The 27,090-nt window shown below is 51.2% G+C and overlaps 1 protein-coding gene across 1 annotated transcript in view; it reads left to right on the top strand.

The window, feature by feature from the left end:
- The window catches only part of EI24 (EI24 autophagy associated transmembrane protein), a 34,205-nt gene extending 7,700 nt beyond the window's left edge, over positions 1-26,505 (top strand). The window contains exons 2-11 of the mRNA XM_038754413.1: positions 3,439-3,587; positions 8,602-8,747; positions 12,720-12,780; positions 14,346-14,412; positions 15,168-15,292; positions 18,287-18,406; positions 18,568-18,679; positions 21,474-21,585; positions 21,774-21,848; positions 24,710-26,505. Of these exons, the coding sequence (XP_038610341.1) occupies positions 3,546-3,587; positions 8,602-8,747; positions 12,720-12,780; positions 14,346-14,412; positions 15,168-15,292; positions 18,287-18,406; positions 18,568-18,679; positions 21,474-21,585; positions 21,774-21,848; positions 24,710-24,872 (1,023 nt within the window). The 5' untranslated portion in view covers positions 3,439-3,545 and the 3' untranslated portion in view covers positions 24,873-26,505. The remainder of the gene's footprint in view (positions 1-3,438; positions 3,588-8,601; positions 8,748-12,719; positions 12,781-14,345; positions 14,413-15,167; positions 15,293-18,286; positions 18,407-18,567; positions 18,680-21,473; positions 21,586-21,773; positions 21,849-24,709) is intronic.
- The last annotated feature ends 585 nt before the right edge of the window (positions 26,506-27,090 follow it).

Below are 27,090 nucleotides of genomic sequence, written 5' to 3'. Positions count from 1 at the left end.
ATATGTTTTGTTGTCTGTCTCCCCTTTCTAGACTGTGAGCCCGCCGTTGGGTAGGGACCGTCTCTAGATGTTGCCGACTTGGACTTCCAAAGCGCTTAGTGCAGTGCTCTGCACACAGTAAGCGCTCAATAAATACGACTGAATGAGTGAATGAATAGATACTCCTGTATATATGTTTGTCCGTATTTATTACTCTATTTTATTTGTACATATTTCTTCTATTTGTTTTGTTAATATGTTTTGTTGTCTGTCTCCCCTTTCTAGACTGTGAGCCCGCCGTTGGGGAGGGACCGTCTCTAGATGTTGCCGACTTGTACTCCCCAAGCGCTTAGTCCAGTGCTCTGCACACAGTCAGCGCTCAATAAATACGATTGAATGAGTGAATGAATATATACTCCTGTATATATGTTTGTACGTGTTTATTACTCTATTTTATTTGTACATATTTCTTCTGTTTGTTCTGTTAATATGTTTTGTTGTCTGTCTCCCCTTTCTAGACTGTGAGCCCGCCGTTGGGGAGGGACCGTCTCTAGATGTTGCCGACTTGGACTTCCCAAGCGCTTAGTCCAGTGCTCTGCACACAGCAAGCACTCAATAAATACGATTGAATGAACGAGTGAATGAATAAATACGATTGAATGAATGAATGAATGAATGATCCCCCCAATCTGGGCCCCACTGGGCGCTCCCGTCCCTCTTCGTGCGGACCCCGGCCCCTCTCCGGGCGTTCATTTGATCGCCCTGGCCGACCCCGGGAGACCTGAAGGCGGGAGGTTGGCAGAGCCGGGGGCCTGGGCCGGTTAAAGTCATTCAGGGCTGCGGGCAACGCCGCCGTAATTCACTCAATCGTATTTATTGAGCGCTTACCGTGTGCAGAGCACTGGACTAAGCGCTTGGGAAGCCCAAGTTGGAATCAGGCCGACCTCTTTCGTAAGAACTTTCCTCTCCCCCATTGGAGATTCTGGACAGGGACCGTCTCTCTATGTTGCCAACTTGGACTTCCCAAGCGCTTAGTCCAGTGCTGTGCACACAGTAAGCGCTCAATAAATACGATTGACTGAATGAATGAATGCCCTCTGCGGCACCCTGGCCCGTCACGCTCCGTTCGCGGAGGCCGCGGAACCGGTGGGGACCCGGGAGTAGGAGGGACACCGCGCAACTAGGATCAATTCCCACCCGCGGGGTCTCAGGTCTGGAATCTCGGGACTGAGCCTCGTCCGTCCGTCGGTTTGGGCGGGAGATCACGGAAGCGCGAACAGGGAACCCTGTTGATAACTCCCCTCGCCTAGATCAGAGGTGTGAGAGGAGCACAGCCGGTGCCAGAGGCACGTTCATTCATTCAGTCGTATTTATTGAGCGCTTACTGTGTGCAGAGCACTGGACTAAGCGCTTGGGAAGTCCAAGTTGGCAACATATAGAGACGGTCAATCAATCAATCAATCGTATTTATTGAGCGCTTACTGTGTGCAGAGCACTGGACTAAGCGCTTGGGAAGTCCAAGTTGGCAACATATAGAGACGGTCAATCAATCGTATTTATTGAGCGCTTACTGTGTGCAGAGCACTGGACTAAGCGCTTGGGAAGTCCAAGTTGGCAACATATAGAGACGGTCAATCAATCAATCGTATTTATTGAGCGCTTACTGTGTGCAGAGCACTGGACTAAGCGCTTGGGAAGTCCAAGTTGGCAACATATAGAGACGGTCAATCAATCGTATTTATTGAGCGCTTACTGTGTGCAGAGCACTGGACTAAGCGCTTGGGAAGTCCAAGTTGGCAACATATAGAGACGGTCAATCAATCAGTCGTATTTATTGAGCGCTTACTGTGTGCAGAGCACTGGACTAAGCGCTTGGGAAGTCCAAGTTGGCATTGTATAGAGACAGTCCCTACCCAACAGTGGGCTCACAGTCTAAAAGGGAGAGACATGGTCCCTGCCTCCCTGGAGCTTCAACTCTTACAGGGGAGACAGGCATCCAAATGTCAATCGGGACTATTTGTTGAGCCCCTACGGGGTGCGGAGCACTGTACTGAGCACCCGGGAGAGCACGACACAGACCGTGGCGGTGGCCCCTGCTTTCAAGGAGATTACACGTAGTGGAATCTGAGTGAATAGTTGCATCATCATCATCATCAACATCAATTGTATTTATTGAGCGCTTACTATGTGCAGAGCACTGTACTAAGCGCTTGGGAAGTACAAATTGGCAACATATAGAGACAGTCCCTACCCAACAGTGGGCTCACAGTCTAGAAGGGGGAGACAGAGAACAAAACCAAACATACTAACAAAATAAAATAAATAGAATAGATATGTACAAATAAAATAAATATCATCATCATCGATCGTATTTATTGAGCGCCTATGGTGTGCAGAGCACTGTACTAAGCGCTTGGGAAGTTGCAGCATCGCCTAAAGGAGAGGGGATGGGCCTGAGAGTTAGAGGGACCTGGGTTCTAATCCCGGCTCTGCCACTCGTCCGCTGTGTGACCTTGGGCAAGTCACTTAACTACATTGCACACAATAAGCGCTCAATAAATACGATTGATTGATTCTGTGGGCCTCAGTGACCTCATCCGTGAGCCCCATGGGGGACCGGGACTGTGCCCGACCCGATTTGCTTCTATCCACCCGTGCGCTTAGTACAGTGCTTGGCACGTAGCAAGCACTTAAGAGACCCCCCAAATTGCGCTTATTATTACGTGGGACGTGGACTGCGCCCAACCCGATTAGTTTGCATCTATCCCAGTGCTCAGTACGGTGCCTGGCATCCAGTGAGCATTTAACAAATGCCGTAAAAAAAATAAGATAAAAGGCAAACAAAGAAAAGAAATGGACTGTGCAGTTGCGATCCGTATATACATCATCATCAGTCGTATTTATTGAGCGCTTACTGTGTGCAGAGCACTGGACTAAGCGCTTGGGAAGTACAAATTGGCAACATATATCATCAGTCGTATTTATTGAGCGCTTACTATGTGCAGAGCACTGTACGAAGCGCTTGGGAAGTACAAATTGGCAACATATAGAGACAGTCCCTACCCAACAGTGGGCTCACAGTCTAAAATCAATCAATCAATCAATCAATCAATCGTATTTATTGAGCGCTTACTATGTGCAGAGCACTGTACTAGGCGCTCGGGAAGTACAAATTGGCATCACATAGAGACAGTCCCTACCCAACAGTGGGCTCACAGTCTAAAAGGGGAGACAGAGAACAGAACCAAACATACCAACAAAATAAAATAAGTAGGATAGAAAGGTACAAGTAAAATAAATAAATAAATAAATATAGAGTAATAAAAGGTGGGCTCACAGTCTAAAAGATATATATCCGGGCTATTGTTGTTGGGGTCCAGGGCTGGCCCCTGGACTTGCAAGAGGGATGGACCCCCGAGGCGGGCATTTGGGGGTCACCTTATTTTTTCTTTCCCTTAGGCTCCGTCTGTTTCCTGGCCGTCCACGATGAGAGATTGGGGGGCCCCCGTCCTCCCTCCCCCCTGTAGTTGATAGTCCGGGTGACGAAGGGGAAGGCGGGCGCGGAGATGGCCGACAGTGTGAAAACCTTTCTCCACGACCTCGTGAGGGTGAGTCCCCGCCGTCCGGCCCGTGCCGAGACCCCCGGGGCTGTTGGCCGAGGGACCGGTGGTGGTCGGGGGGCGAGGGGGTTCAGCCTGATGCGGAGCCAGCCGCGGTGCTCCCGCTCGGGGCCCGGGTGGGCACAGCTGGCACGGTGGAAGCAGCGTGGCTCGGTGGAAAGAGCCCGGGCTTTGGAGCCGGAGGTCATGGGTTCAAATCCCGGCTCCTCCACTTGTCAATCAATCGTATTTATTGAGCGCCTGCTGTGTGCAGAGCACCGTACTAAGCACTTGGGAAGTCCAAGTTGGCAACATCTAGAGACGGTCCCTACCCAACAGTGGGCTCACAGTCTAAAAGGGGCAGCTGGGGGACTTTGGGCAAGTCGCTTCACTTCTCTGGGCCTCAGTGGCCTCATCTGGAAAATGGGGATTAAATCTGTGAGCCCCCCGTGGGACAACTTGAATACCCTGTATCTACCTCAGCGCTTAGAAGAGTGCTTTGCACATAGTAAGCGCTTAATAAATGCCATCGTTATTATTAGTATTATTATTATTAGCCCTGGGTCCTGGCTCTCTCCAGGAGGCCCAGTCGAGCTCAGGAACTGGCTCACCCAAAGGTGAGCGAGAATTCGTCTCGTTCACTCAGTCGTATTTATTGAGCGCTAACTGTGTGCAGAGCGCCGGACTAAGCGCTTGGGAAGTACAAGTTGGCAACATATAGAGACGGTCCCTACCCAACAGTGGGCTCACCGTCTAAAAGGGGCAGCTGGGGGACTTTGGGCAAGTCAGTTCACTTCTCTGGGCCTCAGTTACCTCATCTGGAAAATGGGGATTAAATCTGTGAGACCCCCGTGGGACAACTTGATTACCCTGTATCTACCCCAGCGCTTAGAAGAGTGCTTTGCACATAGTAAGAGCTTAATAAATGCCATCGTTATTATTATTATTATTATTATTATTATTATTATTATTATTAACCCCGGGTCCTGGCTCTCTCCAGGAGGCCCAGTCGAGCTCAGGAACCGGCTCACCCAAAGGTGAGCGAGAATTCGTCTCGTTCATTCAGTCGTATTTATTGAGCGCTTACTGTGTGCAGAGCACTGGACTAAGCGCTTGGGAAGTACAAGTTGGCAACATATAGAGACGGTCCCTACCCAACAGTGGGCTCACAGTCTAAAAGGGGCAGCTGGGGGACTTTGGGCAAGTCGCTTCACTTCTCTGGGCCTCAGTGACCTCATCTTGGGAAGCAGCGTGGCTCAGTGGAAAGAGCCCGGGCTTTGGAGTCAGAGGTCATGGGTTCGAATCCCGGCTCCACCGATAAGCTGGGTGACTTTGGGCAAGTCACGTCACTTCTCGGAGCCTCAGTTCTCTCATCTGTAAAACGGGGATGAAGACTGTGATCCCCACGTGGGACAACCTGATCAACTTGTATCCCCGTCCCCAGCGCTTAGAACAGTGCTTTGCACATAGTAAGCGCATAACAAATGCCATCATTATTATTATTATCTGGAAAATGGGGATTCAATCTGTGAGCCCCCCGTGGGACAACTTGATTACCCTGTATCTACCCCAGCGCTTAGAAGAGTGCTTTGCACATAGTAAGCGCTTAATAAATGCCATCGTTATTATTATTATTATCATTATTATTAACCCTGGGTCCTGGCTCTTTCCAGGAGGCCCAGTCGAGCTCAGGAACCGGCTCACCCAAAGGTGAGCGAGAATTCGTCTCGTTCGTTCAGTCGTATTTATTGAGCGCTTACTGTGTGCAGAGCACTGGACTAAGCGCTTGGGAAGTCCAAGTTGGCAACATATAGTAATGACGCCATTTATTGAGCGCTTACTATGTGCAAAGCACTGTTCTAAGCACGGGGGAGGTTAACGGGGGGCTCACAGTCTTAATCCCCATTTTACAGATGAGGGAACTGAGGCCCAGAGAAGTGAAGCGACTTGCCCAAAGTCACACAGCTGACAAGTGGGGAGCCGGGATTTGAACCCATGACCTCTGACTCCAAAGCCCGGGCTCTATCCACTGAGCCAGTGGGCTCACAGTGTAGAAGAATCCATCAGTCAGTTGTACTGAGCGGGCGTCTGCCGGGTGCAGAGCACTGTACTGAGCGCTGGGGCGAGTGCTGTAGAGTTAGTAGGTAAAATCCCTGCCCTCCGGGAGCTTACGGTCTAGAGGAGAGGGAGGGGGCCGGAGAAGGGGCAGGGCCACCGCTCTCACACTATCTGCCATCATTCATTCATTCATTTCATTCCGTCGTACTTATTGAGCGCTCACTGTGTGCAGAGCACTGTACGAAGCGCTTGGGAGAGTCCAATACAACCATAAACAGACACATTTCCTGCCCACAACAAGCCGGCTCAGTGGGAAGAGCCCGGGCTTTGGAGCCAGAGGTCATGGGTTCCAATCCCGGCTCCGCCAACTGTCAGCTGTGTGACTTTGGGCAAGTCACTTCTCTGTGCCACAGTTCCCTCATCTGTATATATGTTTGTATGTATTTATTACTCTATTTATTTTACTTGTACGTATTCTATTTATTATATTTTGTTAATATGTTTTGTTTTGTTCTCTGTCTCCCCTCTAGACTGTGAGCCCACTGTTGGGTAGGGACCGTCTCTATATGTTGCCAACTTGGACTTCCCAAGCGCTTAGTACAGTGCTCTGCACACAGGAAGCGCTCAATAAATACGATTGAATGAATGAATGTAAAATGGGGTTGAAGACTGTGAGCCCCCCGTGGGACAACCTGATCCCCTTGTAACCTCCCCAGCGCTTAGAACGGTGCTTTGCACATAGTAAGTGCCTAATAAATGCTATAATTAATTAATTGGAAGAGAGGAGACAGACATTACGCTTAGAACGGTGCTTTGCACATAGTAAGTGCCTAATAAATGCTATAATTAATTAATTGGAAGAGAGGAGACGGACATTAAAATAAATAAATATTTATTTATACCTTTTTCTGCCCGGAAGTAGACCGACCTGAGCAGGTGACAGAGTGCCCCCTGCCCGGGCATCTCTAGGCAGAGGGGGCAAGGCCACTGTCGGCCTGCCTCTTACTCACCAGGGGCCTCCAGCCCCCGACCTCCCCTTTCATACTCCCCTTTTCCCTTCAAAGCCCTACTGAGAGCTCACCTCCTCCGGAAGGCCTGCCCACACTGAGCTCTCTCCTTCCTCTCCCCCTCCTCCCACTCCCCATCCTCCCCGCCTTCCCTCCTTCCCCTCCCCACAGCACCTGTATATATGTATGTATGTTTGCACGGATTTATTACTCTATTGATCTATTTTATTTGTACATATTTATTCTATTCATTTTATTTTGTTAATATGTTTGGTTTTGTTGTCCGTCTCCCCCTTCTAGACTGTGAGCCCACTGTTGGGTAGGGACCGTCTCTCTATGTTGCCAACTTGGACTTCCCAAGCGCTTAATACAATAAATACGATTGAATGAATGAATGAATGAACTGAGCCCCCTGCTTCCTCTCCCCCCTTCTCCCCCTCTCCATCCCCCCGCCTTACCTCCTTCCCCTCCCCACAGCACCTGTATATGTGGGTATATGTTTGTACAGATTTATTACTCTCTTTATTTTGCGTGTACATTTCTATTCTATTTATTTTATTTTGTTACTATGTTTTGTTTTGTTGTCTGTCTCCCCCTTCTAGACTGTGAGCCCGCTGTTGGGTAGGGACCGTCTCTAGATGTTGCCAACTTGGACTTCCCAAGCGCTTAGTACAGTGCTCTGCGCACAGTAAGCGCTCAATAAATACGATTGATTGTATATATGTATATATGTTTGTATGTATTTGTTTCTCTATTTTATTTGTACATATTCTATTTATTTTATTTTGTTAATATGCTTTGTTCTCTGTCTCCCCCTTCTAGACTGTGAACCCACTGTTGGGTAGGGACCGTCTCTCTATGTTGCCAACTTGGACTTCCCAAGCGCTTAGTCCAGTGCTGGGCACACAGTAAGCGCTCAATAAAGACGATTGAATGAATTTATTCATTCATTCATTAGAAGAACATCCCTTTCGTCTTATACAAATCAAGTACCTTGAACTCGGCTGTGATCTGATCAATGAGGGGAATGAATTCCTGCAGGTCCTTTGCTTCACAATCTGTGAGTGAATGAACGAATGAAGTGCTCTGCACACAGTAAGCGCTCAATAAAGACGATTTAATTCATTCGTTCATTAGAAGAACATCCCTTTCGTCTTATACAAATTGAGTACCTTGAACTTGGCTGTGATCTGATCAGTGAGGGGAATGAATTCCTGCAGGTCCTTTGCTTCACAGTCTTTGAGTGAATGAACGAATGACGTGCCCTGCACACAGTAAGCGCTCAATAAAGACGATTGAATTCATTCATTCATTCATTCATTAGAAGAACATCCCTTTCGTCTTATACAAATCTAGTACCTTGAACTCGGCTGTGATCTGATCAACGAGGGGAATGAATTCCTGCAGGTCCTTTGCTTCACAATCTTTGAGTGAATGAACGAATGAAGCGCTCTGCACACAGTAAGCGCTCAATAAAGACGATTGAATTCATTCATTCATTCATTCATTAGAAGAACATCCCTTTCGTCTTATACAAATCGAGTACCTTGAACTGGGCTGTGATCTGATCAATGAGGGGAATGAATTCCTGCACGTCCTTTGCTTCACAATCTGTGAGTGAATGAACGAATGAAGCGCCCTGCACACAGTAAGCGCTCAATAAAGACGATTGAATTCATTCATTCATTCATTAGAAGAACATCCCTTTCGTCTTATACAAATCGAGTACCTTGAACTGGGCTGTGATCTGATCAATGAGGGGAATGAATTCCTGCAGGTCCTTTGCTTCGCAGTCTTTGAGTGAATGAACGAATGAAGCGCCCTGCACACAGTAAGCGCTCAATAAATACGATTGACTGAATACGGCAGCGCCCGCCGAGGAACCAGCGCTTCGGTCGGGGAGGGGCTGGGGGCGGGGAGAGGGGCCGGAGTGCCAGCCCCCTCCCCTTGTGCCTCAGGGCATCAAGGACTCCATCTGGGGCATCTGCACCATCTCCAAGCTGGACGCTCGGATCCAGCAGAAGAGGGAGGAGCAGCGGCGGAGGAGGGCGAGCAGCGTCCTGGCCCAGAGGAGAGCGCAGAGCGAGGAGCGCAGGCAAGAGAGGTCAGCAGAGCGGGCGAGAGCCCCCGGGGCGCGGGTCTGGGATCGGGCGCGCGGGGGAGACCCTCCGAGCGGGAAGGTGGGGCCCGACGGCGGTCTCCCCCTCCGGTCACCGACCAGACGTCCTGTTGCCGGTAGACTGCACCAGCCTTCTCTCTGATCTCCCATCCTCGTGTCTCTCTCCACTTCAATCCATACTTCATGCTGCTGCCCGGATTATCTTTGTACAGAAACGCTCTGGGCATATCACTCCCCTCCTCAAAAATCTCCAGTGTCTACCAATCAATCTGCGCATCAGGAACTCCTCACCCTGGGCTTCAAGGCTCTCCATCACCTCGCCCCCTCCTCCCTCACCTCCCTTCTGTCTTTCTCCAGCCCAGCCCGCACCCTCCGCTCCTCTGCCACCGCTAATCTCCTCCCCGTACCTCGCTCTCACCTGTCCCGCCATCGACCCCCGGCCCACGGCCTCCCCCGGGCCTGGAATGCCCCCAATCCCTCTGCCCATCCGCCAAGCTAGCTCTCTTCCTCCCTTCAAGGCCCTGCTGAGAGCTCACCTCCTCCAGGAGGCCTTCCCACACTCAGCCCCTTCCTTCCTCTCCCCCTCGTCCCCCTCTCCATTCCCCCATCTTACCTCCTTCCCTTCCCCACAGCACCTGTATATATGTATATATGGTTGTACATATTTATTACTCTATTTATTTATTTTACTTGTACATTTCTATCCTATTTATCTTATTTTGTTGGTATGTTTGGTTCTGTTCTCTGTCTCCCCCTTTTAGACTGTGAGCCCACTGTTGGGTAGGGACTGTCTCTATGTGTTGCCAATTTGTACTTCCCAAGCGCTTAGTACAGTGGTCTGCACATAGTAAGCGCTCAATAAATACAATTGATTGATTGATTGATTGATAGACTGGCCCGTTCAAGTGGGGGAGGCCTGAGGCTAGGCTGTTAGCGGGGACCGGGCCCAGACCCTCGCTCGGGGGCCACGGAGGTACAGCCGGTGGGCAGAAATCGCCGCCGGGGCAGCTCAGGCCCTTGGAGACCCAACCGACCGGGCATCGGACGTCGTGGGGGGCCCGCTGCTCCCTAGCCTCGGGGCCTCCCTGGTTTCCCGCAGTTCGTTTCCTGCCCCTTTTAGACTGTGAGCCCACTGTTGGGTAGGGACTGTCTCTATATGTTGCCAATTTGTACTTCCCAAGCGCTTAGTACAGTGCTCTGCACATAGTAAGCGCTCAATAAATACGATTGATGGTGATGATGATGCCCCTACCAACTTCCAGGGGAGCGGGTATCAGTTGGCAGAGAGCGGCTGGCAGCGGTGGAAATCCAGTCCCAGAGCTGAGTTTTGTCTTCCCTCTTTTAGCACGGTCCTGATTTGCCCACCTCCTGATTTAGCTAGGGGCTGGTAATAATAATAATAATAATAATAATAATAATAATAATGATGACGGCATTTGTTAAGCGCTTACTATGTGCAAAGCACTGTTCTAAGCGCTGGGGGGGATACAAGGTGATCAGGTTGTCCCACGGGGGGCTCACGGTCTTCATCCCCATTTGGCAGATGAGGGAACTGGGGCTCAGAGAAGTTAAGTGACTTGCCCAAGGTCACACAGCGGACATGTGGTGGAGCCGGAATTCGAACCCTTGACCTCTGACTCCAAAGCCCAGGCTCTTTCCATTTATTTATTTATTTATTTTACTTGTGCATATCTATTCTATTTTATTTTGTTAGTACGTTTGGTTTTGTTCTCTGTCTCCCCCTTTTAGACTGCGAGCCCACTGTTGGGTAGGGACTGTCTCTATATGTTGCCAACTTGTCCTTCCCAAGCGCTTAGTACAGTGCTTTGCACACAGTAAGCGCTCAATAAATACGATTGATTGATTGATTGAGCCACGCTGCTTCGGGTGCCGGCTGAGTGCCAAGCACTGTGCTAAGCACGGGGACGGGGCGGAGGATGTGAGAGAAACAGACCGGAGGCAGTCCCCGTCCCACGCAGGGTTCACCCTCTAGTCAGTCGATCGATTGGCGGTATTTATTGAGCGCTTACTCTGTGCGGAGCACTATACTGAGCGCTCGGGAGAGGACAGTAGGACCGTGCTGTAGACACAGCACTATACTGAGCGCTCGGGAGAGGACAGTCCGACCGTACCGTAGACACGTTCCCTGCCCACAAGGAGCGTACAGTCTAGGGGGGAGGGAGGCAGGGTTCGGCTTCTCTTTTTGTAGAGGAGGAAACTGAGGCCCAGAGAGGTTAAGCGAGTTGCCCAAGTTGACGCAGTAGACGAAGAGCAGAGGTGGGATTGGGACGCAGGCGTCTCCAGACTCTCAGCTCCCCATCCAGGAGGCCACACTGCCTTCCCCGCTGCCGTTGTCAGCTCCAGGCTAACTTCTTCCAATCAATCAGTCAATCAATTGTATTTATTGAGCGCTTACTGTGTGCAGAGCACTGCACTAAGCGCTTGGGAAGTCCAAGTTGGCAACATATAGACAGTCCCTACCCAACAGTGGCCTCACAGTCTAGAAGCCAGTCTAGAAGGGCTGGACTTAAACTGCACATACATCGTTCTCAACTTTGAAACAGCAAGAGATGTATTCCACAGTATTCTTATAAGCACACATACGGTCTATGAATTACCCCACCTTCCCTCCATCCCCAAAAAAGGAGAGAAAAAGAATTCAGACCGTATCTTCCTCATTGTCCTGTGAAAACAGCACCTGTATATATGTTTGTACATATTTATTACTCTATTTATTTTACTTGTACCTATCTATTCTATTTATTTTATTTTGTTTGTATGTTTGGTTTTTTTTTTTTCCCCTCTGTGTCCCCCTTTTAGACTGTGAGCCCAATGTTGGGTAGGGACTGTCTCTATATGTTGCCAATTTGTACTTCCCAAGCGCTTAGTACAGTGCTCTGCACACAGTAAGCGCTCAGTAAATATGATCGATCGATTGATGGAAAACGTTTTGCAGAATTTAAAAAAAAATGACCCCAGGCCTCAACGCCCGGGGAGGGTGTGCTCACGGCCGGCCGGCGGAGGCCAGAGGGCTCGCGAGACCCCCAGGGAGTGGGGAGGGCATGGATCTCTACCGCTACCCTACTAATTCAAGCTCTCATCCTATCCCGTCTGGACTACTGCACCAGCCTTCTCTCTGATCTCCCATCCTCGTGTCTCTCTCCACTTCAATCCATACTTCATGCTGCTGCCCGGATTATCTTTGTCCAGAAACGCTCTGGACATATCACTCCCCTCCTCAAAAACCTCCAATGGCTACCGATCAATCTGCGCATCAGGCAGAAACTCCTCCCCCTGGGCTTCAAGGCCGTCCATCCCCTCACCCCCTCCTACCTCACCTCCCTTCTCTCCTTCTCCAGCCCAGCCCGCACCCTCCACTCCTCCACCGCTGATCTCCTCACCGTACCTCGCTCTCGCCTGTCCCGCCATCGACCCCCGGCCCACGTCATCCCCCGGGCCTGGAATGCCCCCAATCCCTCTGCCCATCCGCCAAGCTAGCTCTCTTCCTCCCTTCAAGGCCCTGCTGAGAGCTCACCTCCTCCAGGAGGCCTTCCCAGACTGAGCCCCTTCTTTCCTCTCCCCCTCGTCCCCCTCTCCATCCCCCCGTCTTACCTCCTTCCCTTCCCCACAGCACCTGTATATATGTATATATGGTTGTACATATTTATTACTCTATTTATTTATTTATTTTACTTGTACATTTCTATCCTACTTATTTTATTTTGTTGGTATGTTTGGTTCTGTTCTCTGTCTCCCCCTTTTAGACTGTGAGCCCACTGTTGGGTAGGGACTGTCTCTATGTGATGCCAATTTGTACTTCCCAAGCGCTTAGTACAGTGCTCTGCACATAGTAAGCGCTCAATAAATACGATTGATTGATTGATTGATTGACTGATCTGCTCGCGGCGGGGGGCCAGGGGAGCCGGCCTCCGAGCCCCTCCCTCTTCCCCTTCGCAGCGAACCCCGGATTGTGAGTCGGATCTTCCAGTGCTGCGCCTGGAACGGAGGGGTGTTCTGGGTGAGTACCACCTGCGGCCGTCCTGGGGGTCCCCCGCTCTGGTCTCGCGTCTCCCTGATCCCCCTTCCTGACTCCGAGGCCTCTCTGGGAGGTCCGGTCTGGGGCTTTGTAGAAAGCGTCGAAATTGGGGCCGTTGGGATGGGCTGGAAGGAGCCGCCCCGGACCGAACTGTGGTCGCTCTCCCCGCCCCGCCTGGGAGGGCACCCGCTTTGCGCCACGATTTTGGGCTGAAATGTGGCCAGGGGCCCGGACCGCGGGCCGCGACATCAGCCTTTTTAGACTGTGAGCCCACTGTTGGGTAGGGACTGTCTCTATATGTTGCCAATTTGTACTTCCCAAGCGCTTAGTACAGTACTCTGCACATAGTAAGCGCTCAATAAATACAATTGATGATGATGATCAGCCTGTGAGCCCACTGTTGGGTAGGGACTGTCTCTATATGTTGCCAATTTGTACTTCCCAAGCGCTTTGTACAGTGCTCTGCGCATTGTAAGCGCTCAGTAAATCCGATTGATGATGGTGATCAGCCTGTGAGCCCACTGTTGGGTAGGGACTGTCTCTATATGTTGCCAATTTGTACTTCCCAAGCGCTTTGTACAGTGCTCTGCGCATTGTAAGCGCTCAGTAAATCCGATTGATGATGGTGATCAGCCTGTGAGCCCACTGTTGGGTAGGGCCTGTCTCTATATGTTGCCAACTTGTACTTCCCAAGCGCTTAGTACAGTGCTTTGCACATAGTAAGCGCTCAATAAATCCGATTGATGATGATGATCAGCCTGTGAGCCCACTGTTGGGTAGGGCCTGTCTCTATATGTTGCCAACTTGTGCTTCCCAAGCGCTTAGTACAGTGCTTTGCACATAGTAAGCGCTCAATAAATCCGATTGATGATGATGATCAGCCTGTGAGCCCACTGTTGGGTAGGGACTGTCTCTATATGTTGCCGACTTGTACTTCCCAAGCGCCTAATACAGTGCTGTGCACACAGTAAGCGCTCAGTAAATACGATTGATGATGATCGGCAGCTTTGACCGAGTCCCTGCTGCGCGCAGAGCGCTGGACTGAGCGCTTGGGAGAGCACAGTAGAGGGAGAAGACCCGATTGCGATCCTCGGGGAGCCGACAGTCTAGCAGGGGGGACAGACAGGAGGAAGTCGCGAAGGGGAAGGCCTGGATCGGGAAATGCTTAGATGGCAGAGGGCATTGGTGGCGTGGCGACAGCGGACGCTGCTCATTTTCCAGCACTAGTTTTCCTCGGTGTGGGGGGCGGTTCTGCAAGAAGGAGCACGGGGCAGAGGCCGATTTTCTCTGCGGGCCGAGAACTGCCTGTCGCCGAGAGGGAAACCGCTCGCTCGGTCGGAGAGACGTCTTCGGGGCCACCCACGTCCTGGCCACGGGGTCCCGGTCGCGGCGGGCGGATTTGCACGGGAGAGAACCCGGGACCCCGACCGCTTGTCCGGACGCGTTTCCGGGAGGTCCCCGCGGTTCTGTCTGACCCCCCGGGGGAGGTGGGGCGGGCGGGGATCTCCCGCCGACCTAACGTTTTCCTCGCTGACTCTTTCCCTCAGCTGAGTCTGCTCTTGTTTTACCGAGTATTTATTCCCGTGCTTCAGTCGGTCACGGCACAAATCATCGGTGAGTCCCGAGGGCGACCCAGTCCCTCCTGCCTCCGCGCGGTCGTACCCGTGGCCCCCCTCTCAGGAGTGTGGCCCCTCTCAGGCTTTTCCCGAGGCGTCTCCAAAGCCCGATGAGGAAAAAACAAGGATGACTCCCACACTCCCCCGTGCCTCTCCATCCCCTCTGTCTCTCTGCCCGCCGTCGTGCCCCCAGAATCGGGGAGAGCAGATTCTGGGCGGAGAAGTTGTCCGCCCGGGGTGGGAGGGTCTCTGCAACCACATTCCCTAACCTTCCCGTTTCCCGGCGTGAATCCCTAGAGGAAAGGGCACGGGATGGAGAGTCAGGGGACCTGGATTCCCTCCCCACCGGCCTGCCGTGTGACCTCGGACCAGTCATTCAACCTCTCCGGGCTGCCGTCTTCTCGATTGTTGGACCCCACCTCGCCCTCTCTCTCAGCCTGTGAACCCCACGTGGGACCGGGCCTGAGTCTGATCTGATTATCTTGTATCCATCCCAACACTTAGCATAGAGTAGACGCGTAGTAAATGTGAGAACTGAGCTCCCGGGACGAGGCTGTTGGCCCCATGAGGTGGGACCGGGATGGGTGAGGAAGCTAGTGAGTGTCCCGGGGCTTTGGGAGGGGAGGAAGGGAAGGGTGATGGTGAGAGGTGGCTCCCGCCGGGGTCTCGGGGGTCTGGCCGGGTGACTGAGCGGTGCCTTCTCTCCCCTCTCTCTCCCGTCCCCGCCCGGCCCCACCTCCCTCCGCGCCATAGGAGACCCTTCCCTGCACGGAGATGTCTGGTCCTGGCTCGAGTTCATCCTCACCTCCATCTTCAGTGCCCTCTGGGTGCTCCCCCTCTTTGTGCTCAGTAAAGTCGTCAATGCCATCTGGTTCCAGGTAAGTCAATCAACCAATCAATCGTATTTATTGAGCGCTTACCGTGTGCAGAGCACCGGACTAAGCGCTTGGGAAGTCCAAGTTGGCAACATCTAGAGACGGGCCCTACCCAACAGTGGGCTCACGGTCTAAAAGGGGGAGACAGAGAACAAAACCAAACATACTAACAAAATAAAATCAATAGAATAGATATGTACAAGTAAAATCAATAGAATAATAAATATGTACAAACATATATAATCATCATCATCATCAATCGTATTTATTGAGCGCTTACTATGTGCAGAGCACCGGACTAAGCGCTTGGGAGGTCCAAGTTGGCAACATATAGAGACGGCCCCTACCCAACAGTGGGCTCGCAGTCTAAAAGAGGGAGACAGAGAACAAAACCAAACATACTAACAAAATAAAATAAATAGAATAGGTATGTACAAGTAAAATCAATAGAATAATAAATATGTAAAAACATATGTAATCATCATCATCATCAATCGTATTTATTGAGCGCTTACTATGTGCAGAGCACCGTACTAAGCGCTTGGGAAGTCCAAGTTGGCAACATATAGAGGCAGTCCCTACCCAACAGTGGGCTCACAGTCTAAAAGGGGGAGACAGAGAACAGAACCAAACATACTAACAAAATAAAATAAATAGAATAGATATGTACAAGTAAAGTCAATAGAATAATAAATAGGTACAAACATATATAATCATCATCATCATCAATCGTATTTATTGAGCGCTTACTATGTGCAGAGCACTGGACTAAGCGCTTGGGAAGTACCAATTGGCAACATATAGAGACAGTCCCTACCCAACAGTGGGCTCACAGTCTAAAAGGGGGAGACAGAGAACAAAACCAAACATCAGGGGTGGCTACTGTGTGTACCAGGCACTGTTCTAAACACTGAGGTGAAGCCAAGCAAATCAGGTTGGGCACAGACCCCTGTCCCACATGGGGCTTAAGGCCTCAATCCCCATTTTACAGACGAGGTAACTGAGGCCCAGAGAAGTGAAACGATTTGCCCAAGGTCACACGGCAGACAGTAGTGGTGTCCCTGAGGGGCCGGGGGTGGGACCTGGACGCTTGACGTCCGTGAAGTAGGAGTCGGGGCTCTGGACCAGCCGCTTCTTCTTGTGTTTCCGCTTCTCCTCCTCGGGAGAGGGATGTAGGAGGGCTTTGGCGAGAGGCACGTTCGCGCGCCCGGCCCCTCACCGCCGGAAAGTCCCGAGGGGGACCCTCCCAGGACCCGCTGGGGGCTTCGTACTCCCCCCAGGGCCGCCCCTCGGAGGGGCAGCACGTGGCCTAGAGGATAGAGCCCGGGCCTGGGAGCGCAGAAGGTCGTGGGTTCTAATTCCGGCTCCGCCACTTTTCTGCCGCGTGATCTTGGGAGGTTCACTTCGTTTCTCTGGGCCTCGGCTACCTCGTCTGTAAATTGGGGATCGAGGCTGTGAGCCCCACGTGGGACAGGGACTGTGTCCTACCCGGTTTGCTTGTATCCGCCCCAGGGCTTAGAACAGTGCCTGGTACAGAGTAAACGCCTAACAGATACCCTAACTATTATTATCGTTATCCCAGGTGGGCCAGCCTGTCAGCGCTTAACAAATACCCTAATTATTATTATTATTACTATTATTATTATTATTATCCCAGGTGGGGCAGCCTGTAAGCACTTAACAAATACCCTAATTATTATCATTATTATTATTATTATTGTTGTTGTTATTATTATTATTATTATTATCCCAGGTGGGCCAGCCTGTAAGCGCTTAACAAATACCCTTATTATTATTATTATTATTATTATTATTATTATTATCATTATTATTATTATTATTATTATTATCCCAGGTGGGCCAGCCTGTAAGTGCTTAACAAATACCATTATTATTATTATTATTATTATTATTATTATTATTATTATTATTATTATCCCAGGTGGGCCAGCTGTAAGCGCTTAACAAATACCATTATTATTATTATTATTATTATTATCATTATTATTATTATTATCATCCCAGATGGGCCAGCCTGTAAGCGCTTAACAAATACCCTAATTATTATTATTATTATTATTATTATCATCATCATCATCATCATCCCAGGTGGGGCAGCCTGTAAGCACTTAACAAATACCCTAATTATTATTATTATTATTATTATTATCATTATTATTATCATTATCCCAGGTGGGGCAGTCTGTAAGCGCTGAACAAATACCATTATCATTATTATTATTATTAATTATTATTATTATTATTATTATCGCAGGTGGGCCAGCCTGTAAGTGCTTAACAAATACCATTATTATTATTATTATTATTATTATTATTATTGTTTTTATTATTGTTATTATTATTATTGTCCCAGGTGGGCCAGCCTGTAAGCGCTTAACAAATACCATTATTATTATTATTATTATTATTATTATTATTATTATTATTATTATTATAATTATCGCAGGTGGGCCAGCCTGTAAGTGCTTAACAAATACCATTATTATTATTATTATTATTATTATTGTTGTTTTTATTATTGTTATTATTATTATTGTCCCAGGTGGGCCAGCCTGTAAGCGCTTAACAAATACCATTATTATTATTATTATTATTATTATTATTATTATTATTATTATTATTATTATCGCAGGTGGGCCAGCCTGTAAGTGCTTAACAAATACCATTATTATTATTATTATTAGTATTATTATTGTTTTTATTATTGTTATTATTATTATTGTCCCAGGTGGGCCAGCCTGTAAGCGCTTAACAAATACCATTATTATTATTATTATTATTATTATTATTATTATTATTATTATTATTGTCCCAGGTGGGCCATCCTGGAGGAGGGGAAGACTTCCGGGGTGGGGGGCAGTCTCGGAGGCAGCCAGAGCCGCCAGGGACTGCCCGGAGTGGGGAGAGAGGGCTTCCCGGGGCCCCCGACCAGGCCGGCCACCCGGGCCCCCTCAGCGAGCCACCTGTGTGTCGCAGGACATCGCCGACCTGGCTTTCGAGGTGTCGGGGAGGAAGCCCCAGCCCTTTCCCAGCGTCAGCAAGATCATCGCCGACATGCTTTTCAACCTCCTGCTGCAGGCCCTCTTCCTCATCCAGGTGAGGCCGACCGGCCCCCCGGGCGGGGCCGGGGACCACGGGACGACGGGACCGCCGGAGGTTGCGCTGGGGGGAGTGGGGAGCGGGCCGGAGGGCGTTGGGTCGGGCGGGGGTCCCCGGGTGGGGCGAGACCCGTCACTTGGGTGCTTTTCCTCCCCCAGGGCATGTTTGTGAGCCTCTTCCCCATTCAGCTGGTGGGCCAGCTGGTCAGCCTCCTGCACATGTCTCTCCTCTACTCGCTCTATTGCTTCGAGTACCGCTGGTTCAACAAAGGTGAGGTCCCAGCCTTCCAGAGGCTACTGCCGTACCCCCCCCCCCTCGAGCCCGTGGTGGCCTCTGGTTGTCTACCCCTTTGCCCGGGAAGTGCCCTGCTGTGTCGGACTCTCCCAAGCCCTCGGTAAAGCGGGCCGCACGCGGTAAGCGCTCAGTAAACGCCGTCGATCGACCGAGTGGTTGAGATGGTGGCAGGGCCGAGGTGGAAGTCGTCGGGGCTCCGGTTGCCCTGGCCGGGTTCGGCTCGGAAACCATTCTATTTATTTTATTTTGTTAGTACGTTTGGTTTTGTTCTCTGTCTCCCCCTTTTAGACTGTGAGCCCGCTGCTGGGTAGGGACCGGCTCTCTATGTTGCCAACTTGGACTTCCCAAGCGCTTAGTACAGTGCTCTGCGCACAGTAAGCGCTCAATAAATACGATTGATGATGATGATGATGAGTGGCTCGGCCTCTTCTCGGCCAGATTGGGGAAGGAGGCGGTCCTGGGCCAGTGGGCTGGCTCGGGGGGAGGGGGCTGAGGCTGAGCCCGGTATCCCGGGGTACCAGGGTGGGGCACGGGAGCGGGTGAACCCAACTCCCTGCCTAGGTTTTCCCCTCGGAGAAGCAGCCGGTCCCTCCGAGGTAGACTGGGCCTTGGAACAGAAGCGAATGAAGCCCCCTTTTAGAGTGTGAGCCCACTGTTGGGTAGGGACCGTCTCTATATGTTGCCAACTTGTACTTCCCAAGCGCTTAGTACAGTGCTCTGCACACAGTAAGCGCTCAATAAATACAATTGATTGATTGATTGATTGAACACTTCTCAGCGAGGCCTTTGGATAAAGCACCGGGCGGGGGGACGCCAGGAGACCCGAGTGCCAGTCATGGCTCTGCCACCAGGTTTCTGGGTGACCCCATTCATTCATTCAGTTGTATTTATTGAGCGCTCACTGTGTGCAGAGCACTGGACTAAGCGCTTGGGAAGTACAAGTTGGCAACATATAGAGACAGTTCCTACCCAACAGCGGGCTCACAGTCTAGAAGGGGGAGACAGACAACAAAACAAAACATATTAACAAAATAAAATAAATAGAAAAGATATGTACAAATAAAATAGAGTAATAAATCCGTACAAACATATATACATATGTACAGGTACAGGTAAGGCGGGAGGGATGGGGAGGGGAAGGTCATTCATTCAGTCATATTTATTGAGCGCTCACTGTGTGCAGAGCACTGGACTAAGCGCTTGGGAAGTACAGGTTGGCAACATATAGAGACGGTTCCTACCCAACAGCGGGCTCACAGTCTAGAAGGGGGAGACAGACAACAAAACAAAACATATTAACAAAATAAAATAAATAGAAAAGATATGTACAAATAAAATAGAGTAATAAATCCGTACAAACACATATACATATGTACAGGTACAGGTAAGGCGGGAGGGATGGGGAGGGGAAGGTCATTCATTCAGTCATATTTATTGAGCGCTCACTGTGTGCAGAGCACTGGACTAAGCGCTTGGGAAGTACAGGTTGGCAACATATAGAGACGGTTCCTACCCAACAGCGGGCTCACAGTCTAGAAGGGGGAGACAGACAACAAAACAAAACATATTAACAAAATAAAATAAATAGAATAAATATATACAAAATTAGAAAAAATATATACAAAATAGGAAAAATAAATACAAATAAAATAGAGTCATAAATCCGTACAAACATATATACATATATACATATGTACAGGTACAGGTAAGGTGGGGGGGATGGGGACGGGGAGAGGAAGGAGGGAGCTCAGTGTGGCAAGGCCTCCTGGAGGAGGTGAGCTCTCAGAAGGGCTTTGAAGGGAGGAAGAGAGCGAGCTTGGCGGATGGGCAGAGGGATTGGGGGCATTCCAGGCCCGGGGGAGGACGTGGGCCGGGGGTCGACGGCGGGACGGGCGAGAATGAGGCCTAACGGTGAGGAGATTAGCGGCGGAGGAGCGGAGGGTACGGGCTGGGCTGGTTAAGGAGAGAAGGGAGGTGAGGTAGGAGGGGGCGAGGGAATGGATGGACAGCCTTGAAGCCCAGGGTGAGGAGTTTCTGCCTGATGCGTAGGTTGATTGGTAGCCACTGGATATTTTTGAGGAGGGGAGTAACATGCCCAGAGCGTTTCTGGACAAAGACGATCCGGGCAGCGGCGTGAAGTATGGATTGAAGTGGGGAGAGACAGGAGGATGGGCGATCGGAGAGGAGGCTGATGCAGTAATCCATTTGGGATAGGATGAGAGCTTGAACAAGGAGGGTAGCGGTTTGGATGGAGAGGATAGGGCGGGTCTTGGCGATGTTGTGGAGGCGGTCCCTACCCAACAACGGGCTCACAGTCTAGAAGGGGGAGACAGACAACAGGAAAGGGGCTTGCCCTTGCTGTACTTGTAAATTGGGGATAATAAAGCTGGCCGCTTCCTACTTGTAAGGACGATGGGTGTGCAAGCATGAGCCCCCCGGGCCGACCTCTGGACCCCTTCGGGGGGTTGCACCGATCCTCCTTTGCCTCTTTCCTGTGCTGATCCAGCCCCGGGGCGGGGGCCCGGTTCTCGCCACCTTCTCCCAGAGGGCCGCCCCGGTGACCTTGCACTCCATCACTCCGTCGGCCCCGGCCAGGGTCGGTGGCCGGGTCCGAGACAGCCCCTCCCCAGAATCGGCCACGGGGCCCGGGAGCCGCCCCTCAGTTGGCGTGATGAAGCGGGTCCCTCCCTTGTGCGCCGCCGGGGCAACGGCCGGGGGCTCCCCCCTCAACCTCCACCGCGACCTCTCATTACCTTCCTATCCACGCCAGGAATTGAGATGCACCAGCGGCTGTCCAACATCGAGAGGAACTGGCCCTACTATTTTGGGTTCGGCCTGCCGCTGGCCTTCCTCACCGCGATGCAGTCCTCTTACATCATCAGGTACCTGGGCAGAACTGGGGGATGGAGGGAGGGCGAGGGGGCGGCCAGGGGGAGACCTGGGGCCTGCCCATGGCCGGCGTCCCCCCTTCCCCGCCTCCTCCGTCCTCCCGGGGCCGGGGGGGAGCACCCAAATTCTCCAGCCGTGCCTGCCCCGCAGCCATCCAACCTTCTCCCTGCTCCCTCTGCAGCGGCTGCCTCTTCTCCATCCTTTTTCCTCTCTTCATCATCAGCGCCAATGAAGCAAAGACCCCCGGGAAAGCGTAGTAAGTACCCGAGCCCGAGGCCTACGGGGCCAGACGTTGTTGGGGTTGGGGGGGATCCGGAGGACCCCCCTGTTACCGCGGGGCAGGGACGGGGCTGTCTCCCACCGGTCCCACTCTCCGTAGTCCTCGTCGTCATCATCGCAATAATGCCGGCGTTTCTTAAGGAGTTACCGCGGCCAAGCCCTGTACCCAGCGTTTGGGAAGAGACCAGATAATCACACCAGACACAGTCCCTGTCCGCAGTAAGCGCTCAATAAATACCACTGATTGACCGGATGACGTTCAGTCAGACGTTTTGGGGCAGGGCTCCGAACTAAGTTCCTGGGAGAGTGCAGTGGGAGACGCAGTCGTTAGACCGAAAATTCCCCGTGGACAGGGATCAGGCCTTTATTCTAGCGAATTCTCCCAAATGCGTAGAAGGAGTTAGTGATCATCCACTGATTACAATGGGAAGTGCCGAACAGAGGACTGACACGTTCGCTGCCCACAAGGAGCATCTAACAAGGGAGAAAGAAACATATTTTCAAATGGGATCATTCATTCATTCAATCGTATTTATTGAGCGCTTACTGCGTGCAGAGCACTGGACTAAGCGCTTGGGAAGTCCAAGTTGGCAACACATAGAGACGGTCCCTACCTAACAACGGGCTCACAGTCTAGAAGAGGGAGACAAGTTGCCAATTTGTACTTCCCAAGCGCTTAGTACAGTGCTCTGCACATAGTAAGCGCTCAATAAATACGATTGATTGATTGATTGATTGATTGATTGAGACAAAACAAAACATGTGGACTGGTGTCAAATCCAAGTGAGCAGTTGAATGGACAGTTGACTAACAGACAAAAGCTCTTAATCCTGTGCTCTGCACACAGTAGGTGCTTGATATTACTATTAATAATAATAATGATGATGATGACGTTTGTTAAGCGCTTACTATGTGCGAAGCACTGTGTTCTGAGCGCTGGGCGGATTCAAGGTGATCAGGTTGTCCCACGTGGGAATCACAGTCTTAATCCCCATTTTACAGATGAGGTCGCTGAGGCCCAGAGAAGTGAAGTGACTTGCCCAGAGTCACCCAGCCGACAAGCGACGGAGCCGGGATTAGAACCCGTGACCTCTGACTCCCAAGCCCGGGCTCTTTCCACTGAGCCACGCTGCTTCTCAATAATAATAATAGTAACAATAATAATGTCACAACTTCTCTGTGCCTCAGTTACCTCCTCTGTAAAATGGGGGTTCAGACTGTGAGCCCCACATGGGACAGGGACTGTATCTACCCCAGAGTTTCGTATAGAGTCTGGTACATAGTAAGTACGTAACAAATGCCATAAAAAATAACAGTGGTATTTGTGAAGGGTTTACTATAATAATAATAATAATGATGGCATTTATTAAGCGCTTACTATGTGCAAAGCACTGTTCTACTGTGAGCCAAGCACGGTGCTTAGGGTAGACACAAGTTAATCAGGGCCCCACTTGGGGCTCACAGTCTATACTGATGGCTTGACTCCCGTCTACATCTATTGTTTTGTTGTCTGTCTCCCCCTTCTAGACTGTGAGCCCGTTGTTGGGTAGGGGCCGTCTCTAGATGTTGCCGACTTGTACTTCCCAAGCGCTTAGTCCGGTGCTCTGCACGCAGTAAGCGCTCAATAAATACGATTGAATGAATGAATGAATAGGAGAGAGAATCAATCAATCAATCGTATTTATTGAGCACTTACTGTGTGCAGAGCACCGTACTAAGCGCTTGGGAAGTCCAAGTTGGCAACATATAGAGACAGTCCCCACCCAACAATGGGCTCACAGTCTAGAAGGGGGAGACAGGGAACAAAACCAAACATATTAACAAAATAAAATAAATAGAAGCACTGTACTAAGCACTTGGGAAGTCCAAGTTGGCAACATGTAGAGACAGTCCCTACCCAACAGTGGGCTCACAGTCTAGAAGGGGGAGACAGAGAACAAAACCAAACATATTAACAAAATAAAATAAATAGAAGCACTGTACTAAGCGCTTGGGAAGTACAAGTTGGCAACATGTAGAGACAGTCCCTACCCAACAGCGGGCTCACAGTCTAGAAGGGGGAGACAGGGAACAAAACCAAACATATTAACAAAATAAAATAAATAGAATAGATATGTACAAGTAAAATAAATAAATAGAGTAATAAATATGTACAAACATATATACAGGTGCTGTAGGGAAGGAGGTAAGACGGGGGGATGGGGGGGGGGCGAGGGAAGAGGGGTCGAATCCCCGTTACTGCCCCCAGTAAGCACTCAATAAGTACCATCATCATCAATCGTATTTATTGAGCGCTTACTATGTGCAGAGCACTGTACTAAGCGCTTGGGAAGTACAAATTGGCAACATATAGAGACAGTCCCTACCCAACAGTGGGCTCACAGTCTAAAAGGGGGAGACAGAGAACAAAACCAAACATACTAACAAAACAAAATAAATAGAATAGATATGTACAAACAAAATAAATAAATAGAGTAAAAAAAATATGTACAAACATATATCCATATATACAGGTGCTGTGGGGAAGGGAAGGAGGTAAGATGGGGGGGATGGAGAGGGGGACGAGGGGGAGAGGAAGGAAGGGGCTCAGTCTGGGAAGGCCTCCCGGACGACTGATGGATGGATATTGCCGATGAGGGGACCGACGCACAGAGACGTTAAGTGGCTCGCCCCGAGGCACCCAGCGGACAGGTGGCGGAGCGGAGATGAGAAGCCTGGTCCTCTGATTCCCAGTTCCAGGCTCCTTCTGCTAGGGCCCCGCTGCTTTGGTCTCTGCCCGGGAGGCGTCGCGGGGTAGCGGGAGGAGCTTCCCATATAGCCCGTGCTCTTGCCTTGCAGCCTCTTCCAACTGCGCCTCTTCTCCCTGGTGGTGTTCCTCAGCAACAGGCTCTTCCACAAGACGGTTTACCTGCAGACGGCCCTGAGCAGCTCGGCGTCCGCAGAGAAGCTGCCTTCGCCGCACCCGTCTCCTGCCAAACCCAAGGGCGCCGCGGGCCACTGAACCCCAGCTCCCCCGACCCATCCCTGCCCCGCTGAAGGGGACGCAAGGGGCGGGGGCGGCCGTGCCCCCTACACCCCCATCCCCGGGGTAAGCGGGGTCCCCTCCGCCAAGGGGCCCCTGCACATTCCCGCCGTTCCCTGGAAGGATTGGGAATATTCGTCGTCTCGTCGCGAGTGTCGGGCGGCACCTTTTTTGACCCCAGCGCACGGATTTTTCACGCCGCGGCGCGACCGAGGTGGCCGCCGGTTTTTCTGCAACTTTTCTAGCGTTTGCCAGCCTTGGGCCCGGACCGGTTTGGAATCGTCCGCTTTTCTCCCTGTGCCATCTCCCCTCCCGGATGAATGGGTTTTGTAATTCCAGTTGTGGCGGTTATTTTGTTCTTCCCTCCTCCCCTTTCTGTCCCCTGTGGAGCGTGGGCAGCCGAGGGGAGGGAGGGCGGGAGGAGCGCTTCTCCGGCCCCCCGTCCTCCCACGGCGGTCTCCGTTTCTCGTAACTCAGGACAGGTTTGTGGTCGCCGCCGTCCCCGGCCCTGCTCCGTGGGAGAAGCGGGGTCTGAAGAGATGGGGCACGGGCCTCGTCCAGCTCCGTTGGTGCCCATCTCTGGAGTGCCAGCCGTCGGTCCATTCAGGGTTCCCTCGTCCACGGGGACGTGCCGGCTCCGGGGGTGGGCCCCAAGACGCCCCGAGAAGGGGCACCGGCCCAACCTCCGCCCCCCAAAAAGCTGACCGTCCGAAATCCGCCACCCCCGTCCGCATTCGGAGAGAACCTCACAGCCGGGCTGGGGTATCTGTGTGTAGGGCCGGGGCCGGCGGGAGGCCTCCTTTTTTCTCTTCCCCCTCGGGGATGATCAGCGGTCATTTTTCACTGGAGATGAATTAAGGCGGCGACGGGAGCTTTCGGTTTCGTGCCCCGGCTCCGGTCGAAAGCCGTCCCGTTCGGGCGTGTGTCCGGCTCCCACGGGGTGGTCCAGTTTTGTGGGTTCAGGGAAGGGGACTGGAACTTGAGGGGGTGGAGGGGGACAGCCCCAGCCCCCCCGCGTCTCTCTGCCCCACGGTAGTTTAGAGGAAGGGTTTGGCTTCGCCCCTTTCTCCCGGTTCAGAGAAGCGACTTTTGCGTTAGGGGGCTCATCCAAGGGGGTTTTAAATGTTTGCGCTCCTCTGCCTTGAAAAGGGAGAGACATCAGGCTCCATCCGGACTTTGTCGGGCGGCCAGGTGCCGATTCTCCCGTCGCCGGCACACCTCCCTTGGCGGGGGCCTCGGGGAGCCCACTCGGCGGGCGTTTTCTCCGGCGTGAAATCGTCAGAGCGGCCGTCGCTGGGGAATCGACAGGTTGGGCTCTGGGAGGGAAACAACCGGCACCGCGCCCCTCGGCCTCACCGCCCCGCTTCGGGCAGCGGGCTCGGGCCGGAGCACCGGCCGAGGCCGTGCTGAACCCCGCCGGCCTCTGTCGCCGGCGCCTTCTGAGCTGCCGACGAGACACCGGAGGCCGCATCGGAGGACCCGGGCCCGGACCGTCCCCCCGGCCGCTGCCGTGGGCCCGGAGGGTGGGGGGATTCAGCCGCCGAGCGTTTCGGTAAATTTGAAATCCACGCTATCGACTTTTGGAATTTCTTTTCACAATAAAAAAAAAGATCACCTTTGGGAGCCGGCCTCCGTCCCTGCTGGCGCGTTGCCGATGGGGTGGGGAGGTCTTCCGACTCTGCCCCCTTTTCCCTGGGCCCTACCTTCACAGCCCTCTACGGAAACGGTGCCCTCTGAGACGCAGTGTGGCTTAATCAATCAATCAATCGATCAATTGTATTTAATGAGCGCTTACTGTGTGCAGAGCACTGTACTAAGCGCTGGGGAAGTACCAGTTGGCAACATCTAGAGACAGTCCCTACCCAACAGTGGGGGCTTAGTGGAAAGAGCACGAACTTGGGAGTCAGATAGTGGGTTCTAATCCCGGCTCCCCCACTGTGTGTATATATGTATACACACCTGTATATATGTATATGCCTGTATATATGTATATATGTTTGTTATATATGTTGTATATATATTATATATTATATTTATATATATTATTATATATATTATTTATATTATATATTATATATTGTATAAATATATATTGTTATATATATGTTTGTACATATTACTCTATTTATTTATTTATTTATTTTATTTGTACATGTCTATTCTATTTATTTTATTTTGTTAGTATGTTTGGTTTTGT

Source organism: Tachyglossus aculeatus, chromosome 11 (genome assembly GCF_015852505.1).
Source record: "Tachyglossus aculeatus isolate mTacAcu1 chromosome 11, mTacAcu1.pri, whole genome shotgun sequence".
In the NCBI taxonomy this organism is placed as follows: Eukaryota; Metazoa; Chordata; class Mammalia; order Monotremata; family Tachyglossidae; genus Tachyglossus; species Tachyglossus aculeatus.
The sequence above is the reverse complement of the archived record's forward strand: the minus strand, read 5'-3'. Positions and strand labels throughout refer to the sequence as shown.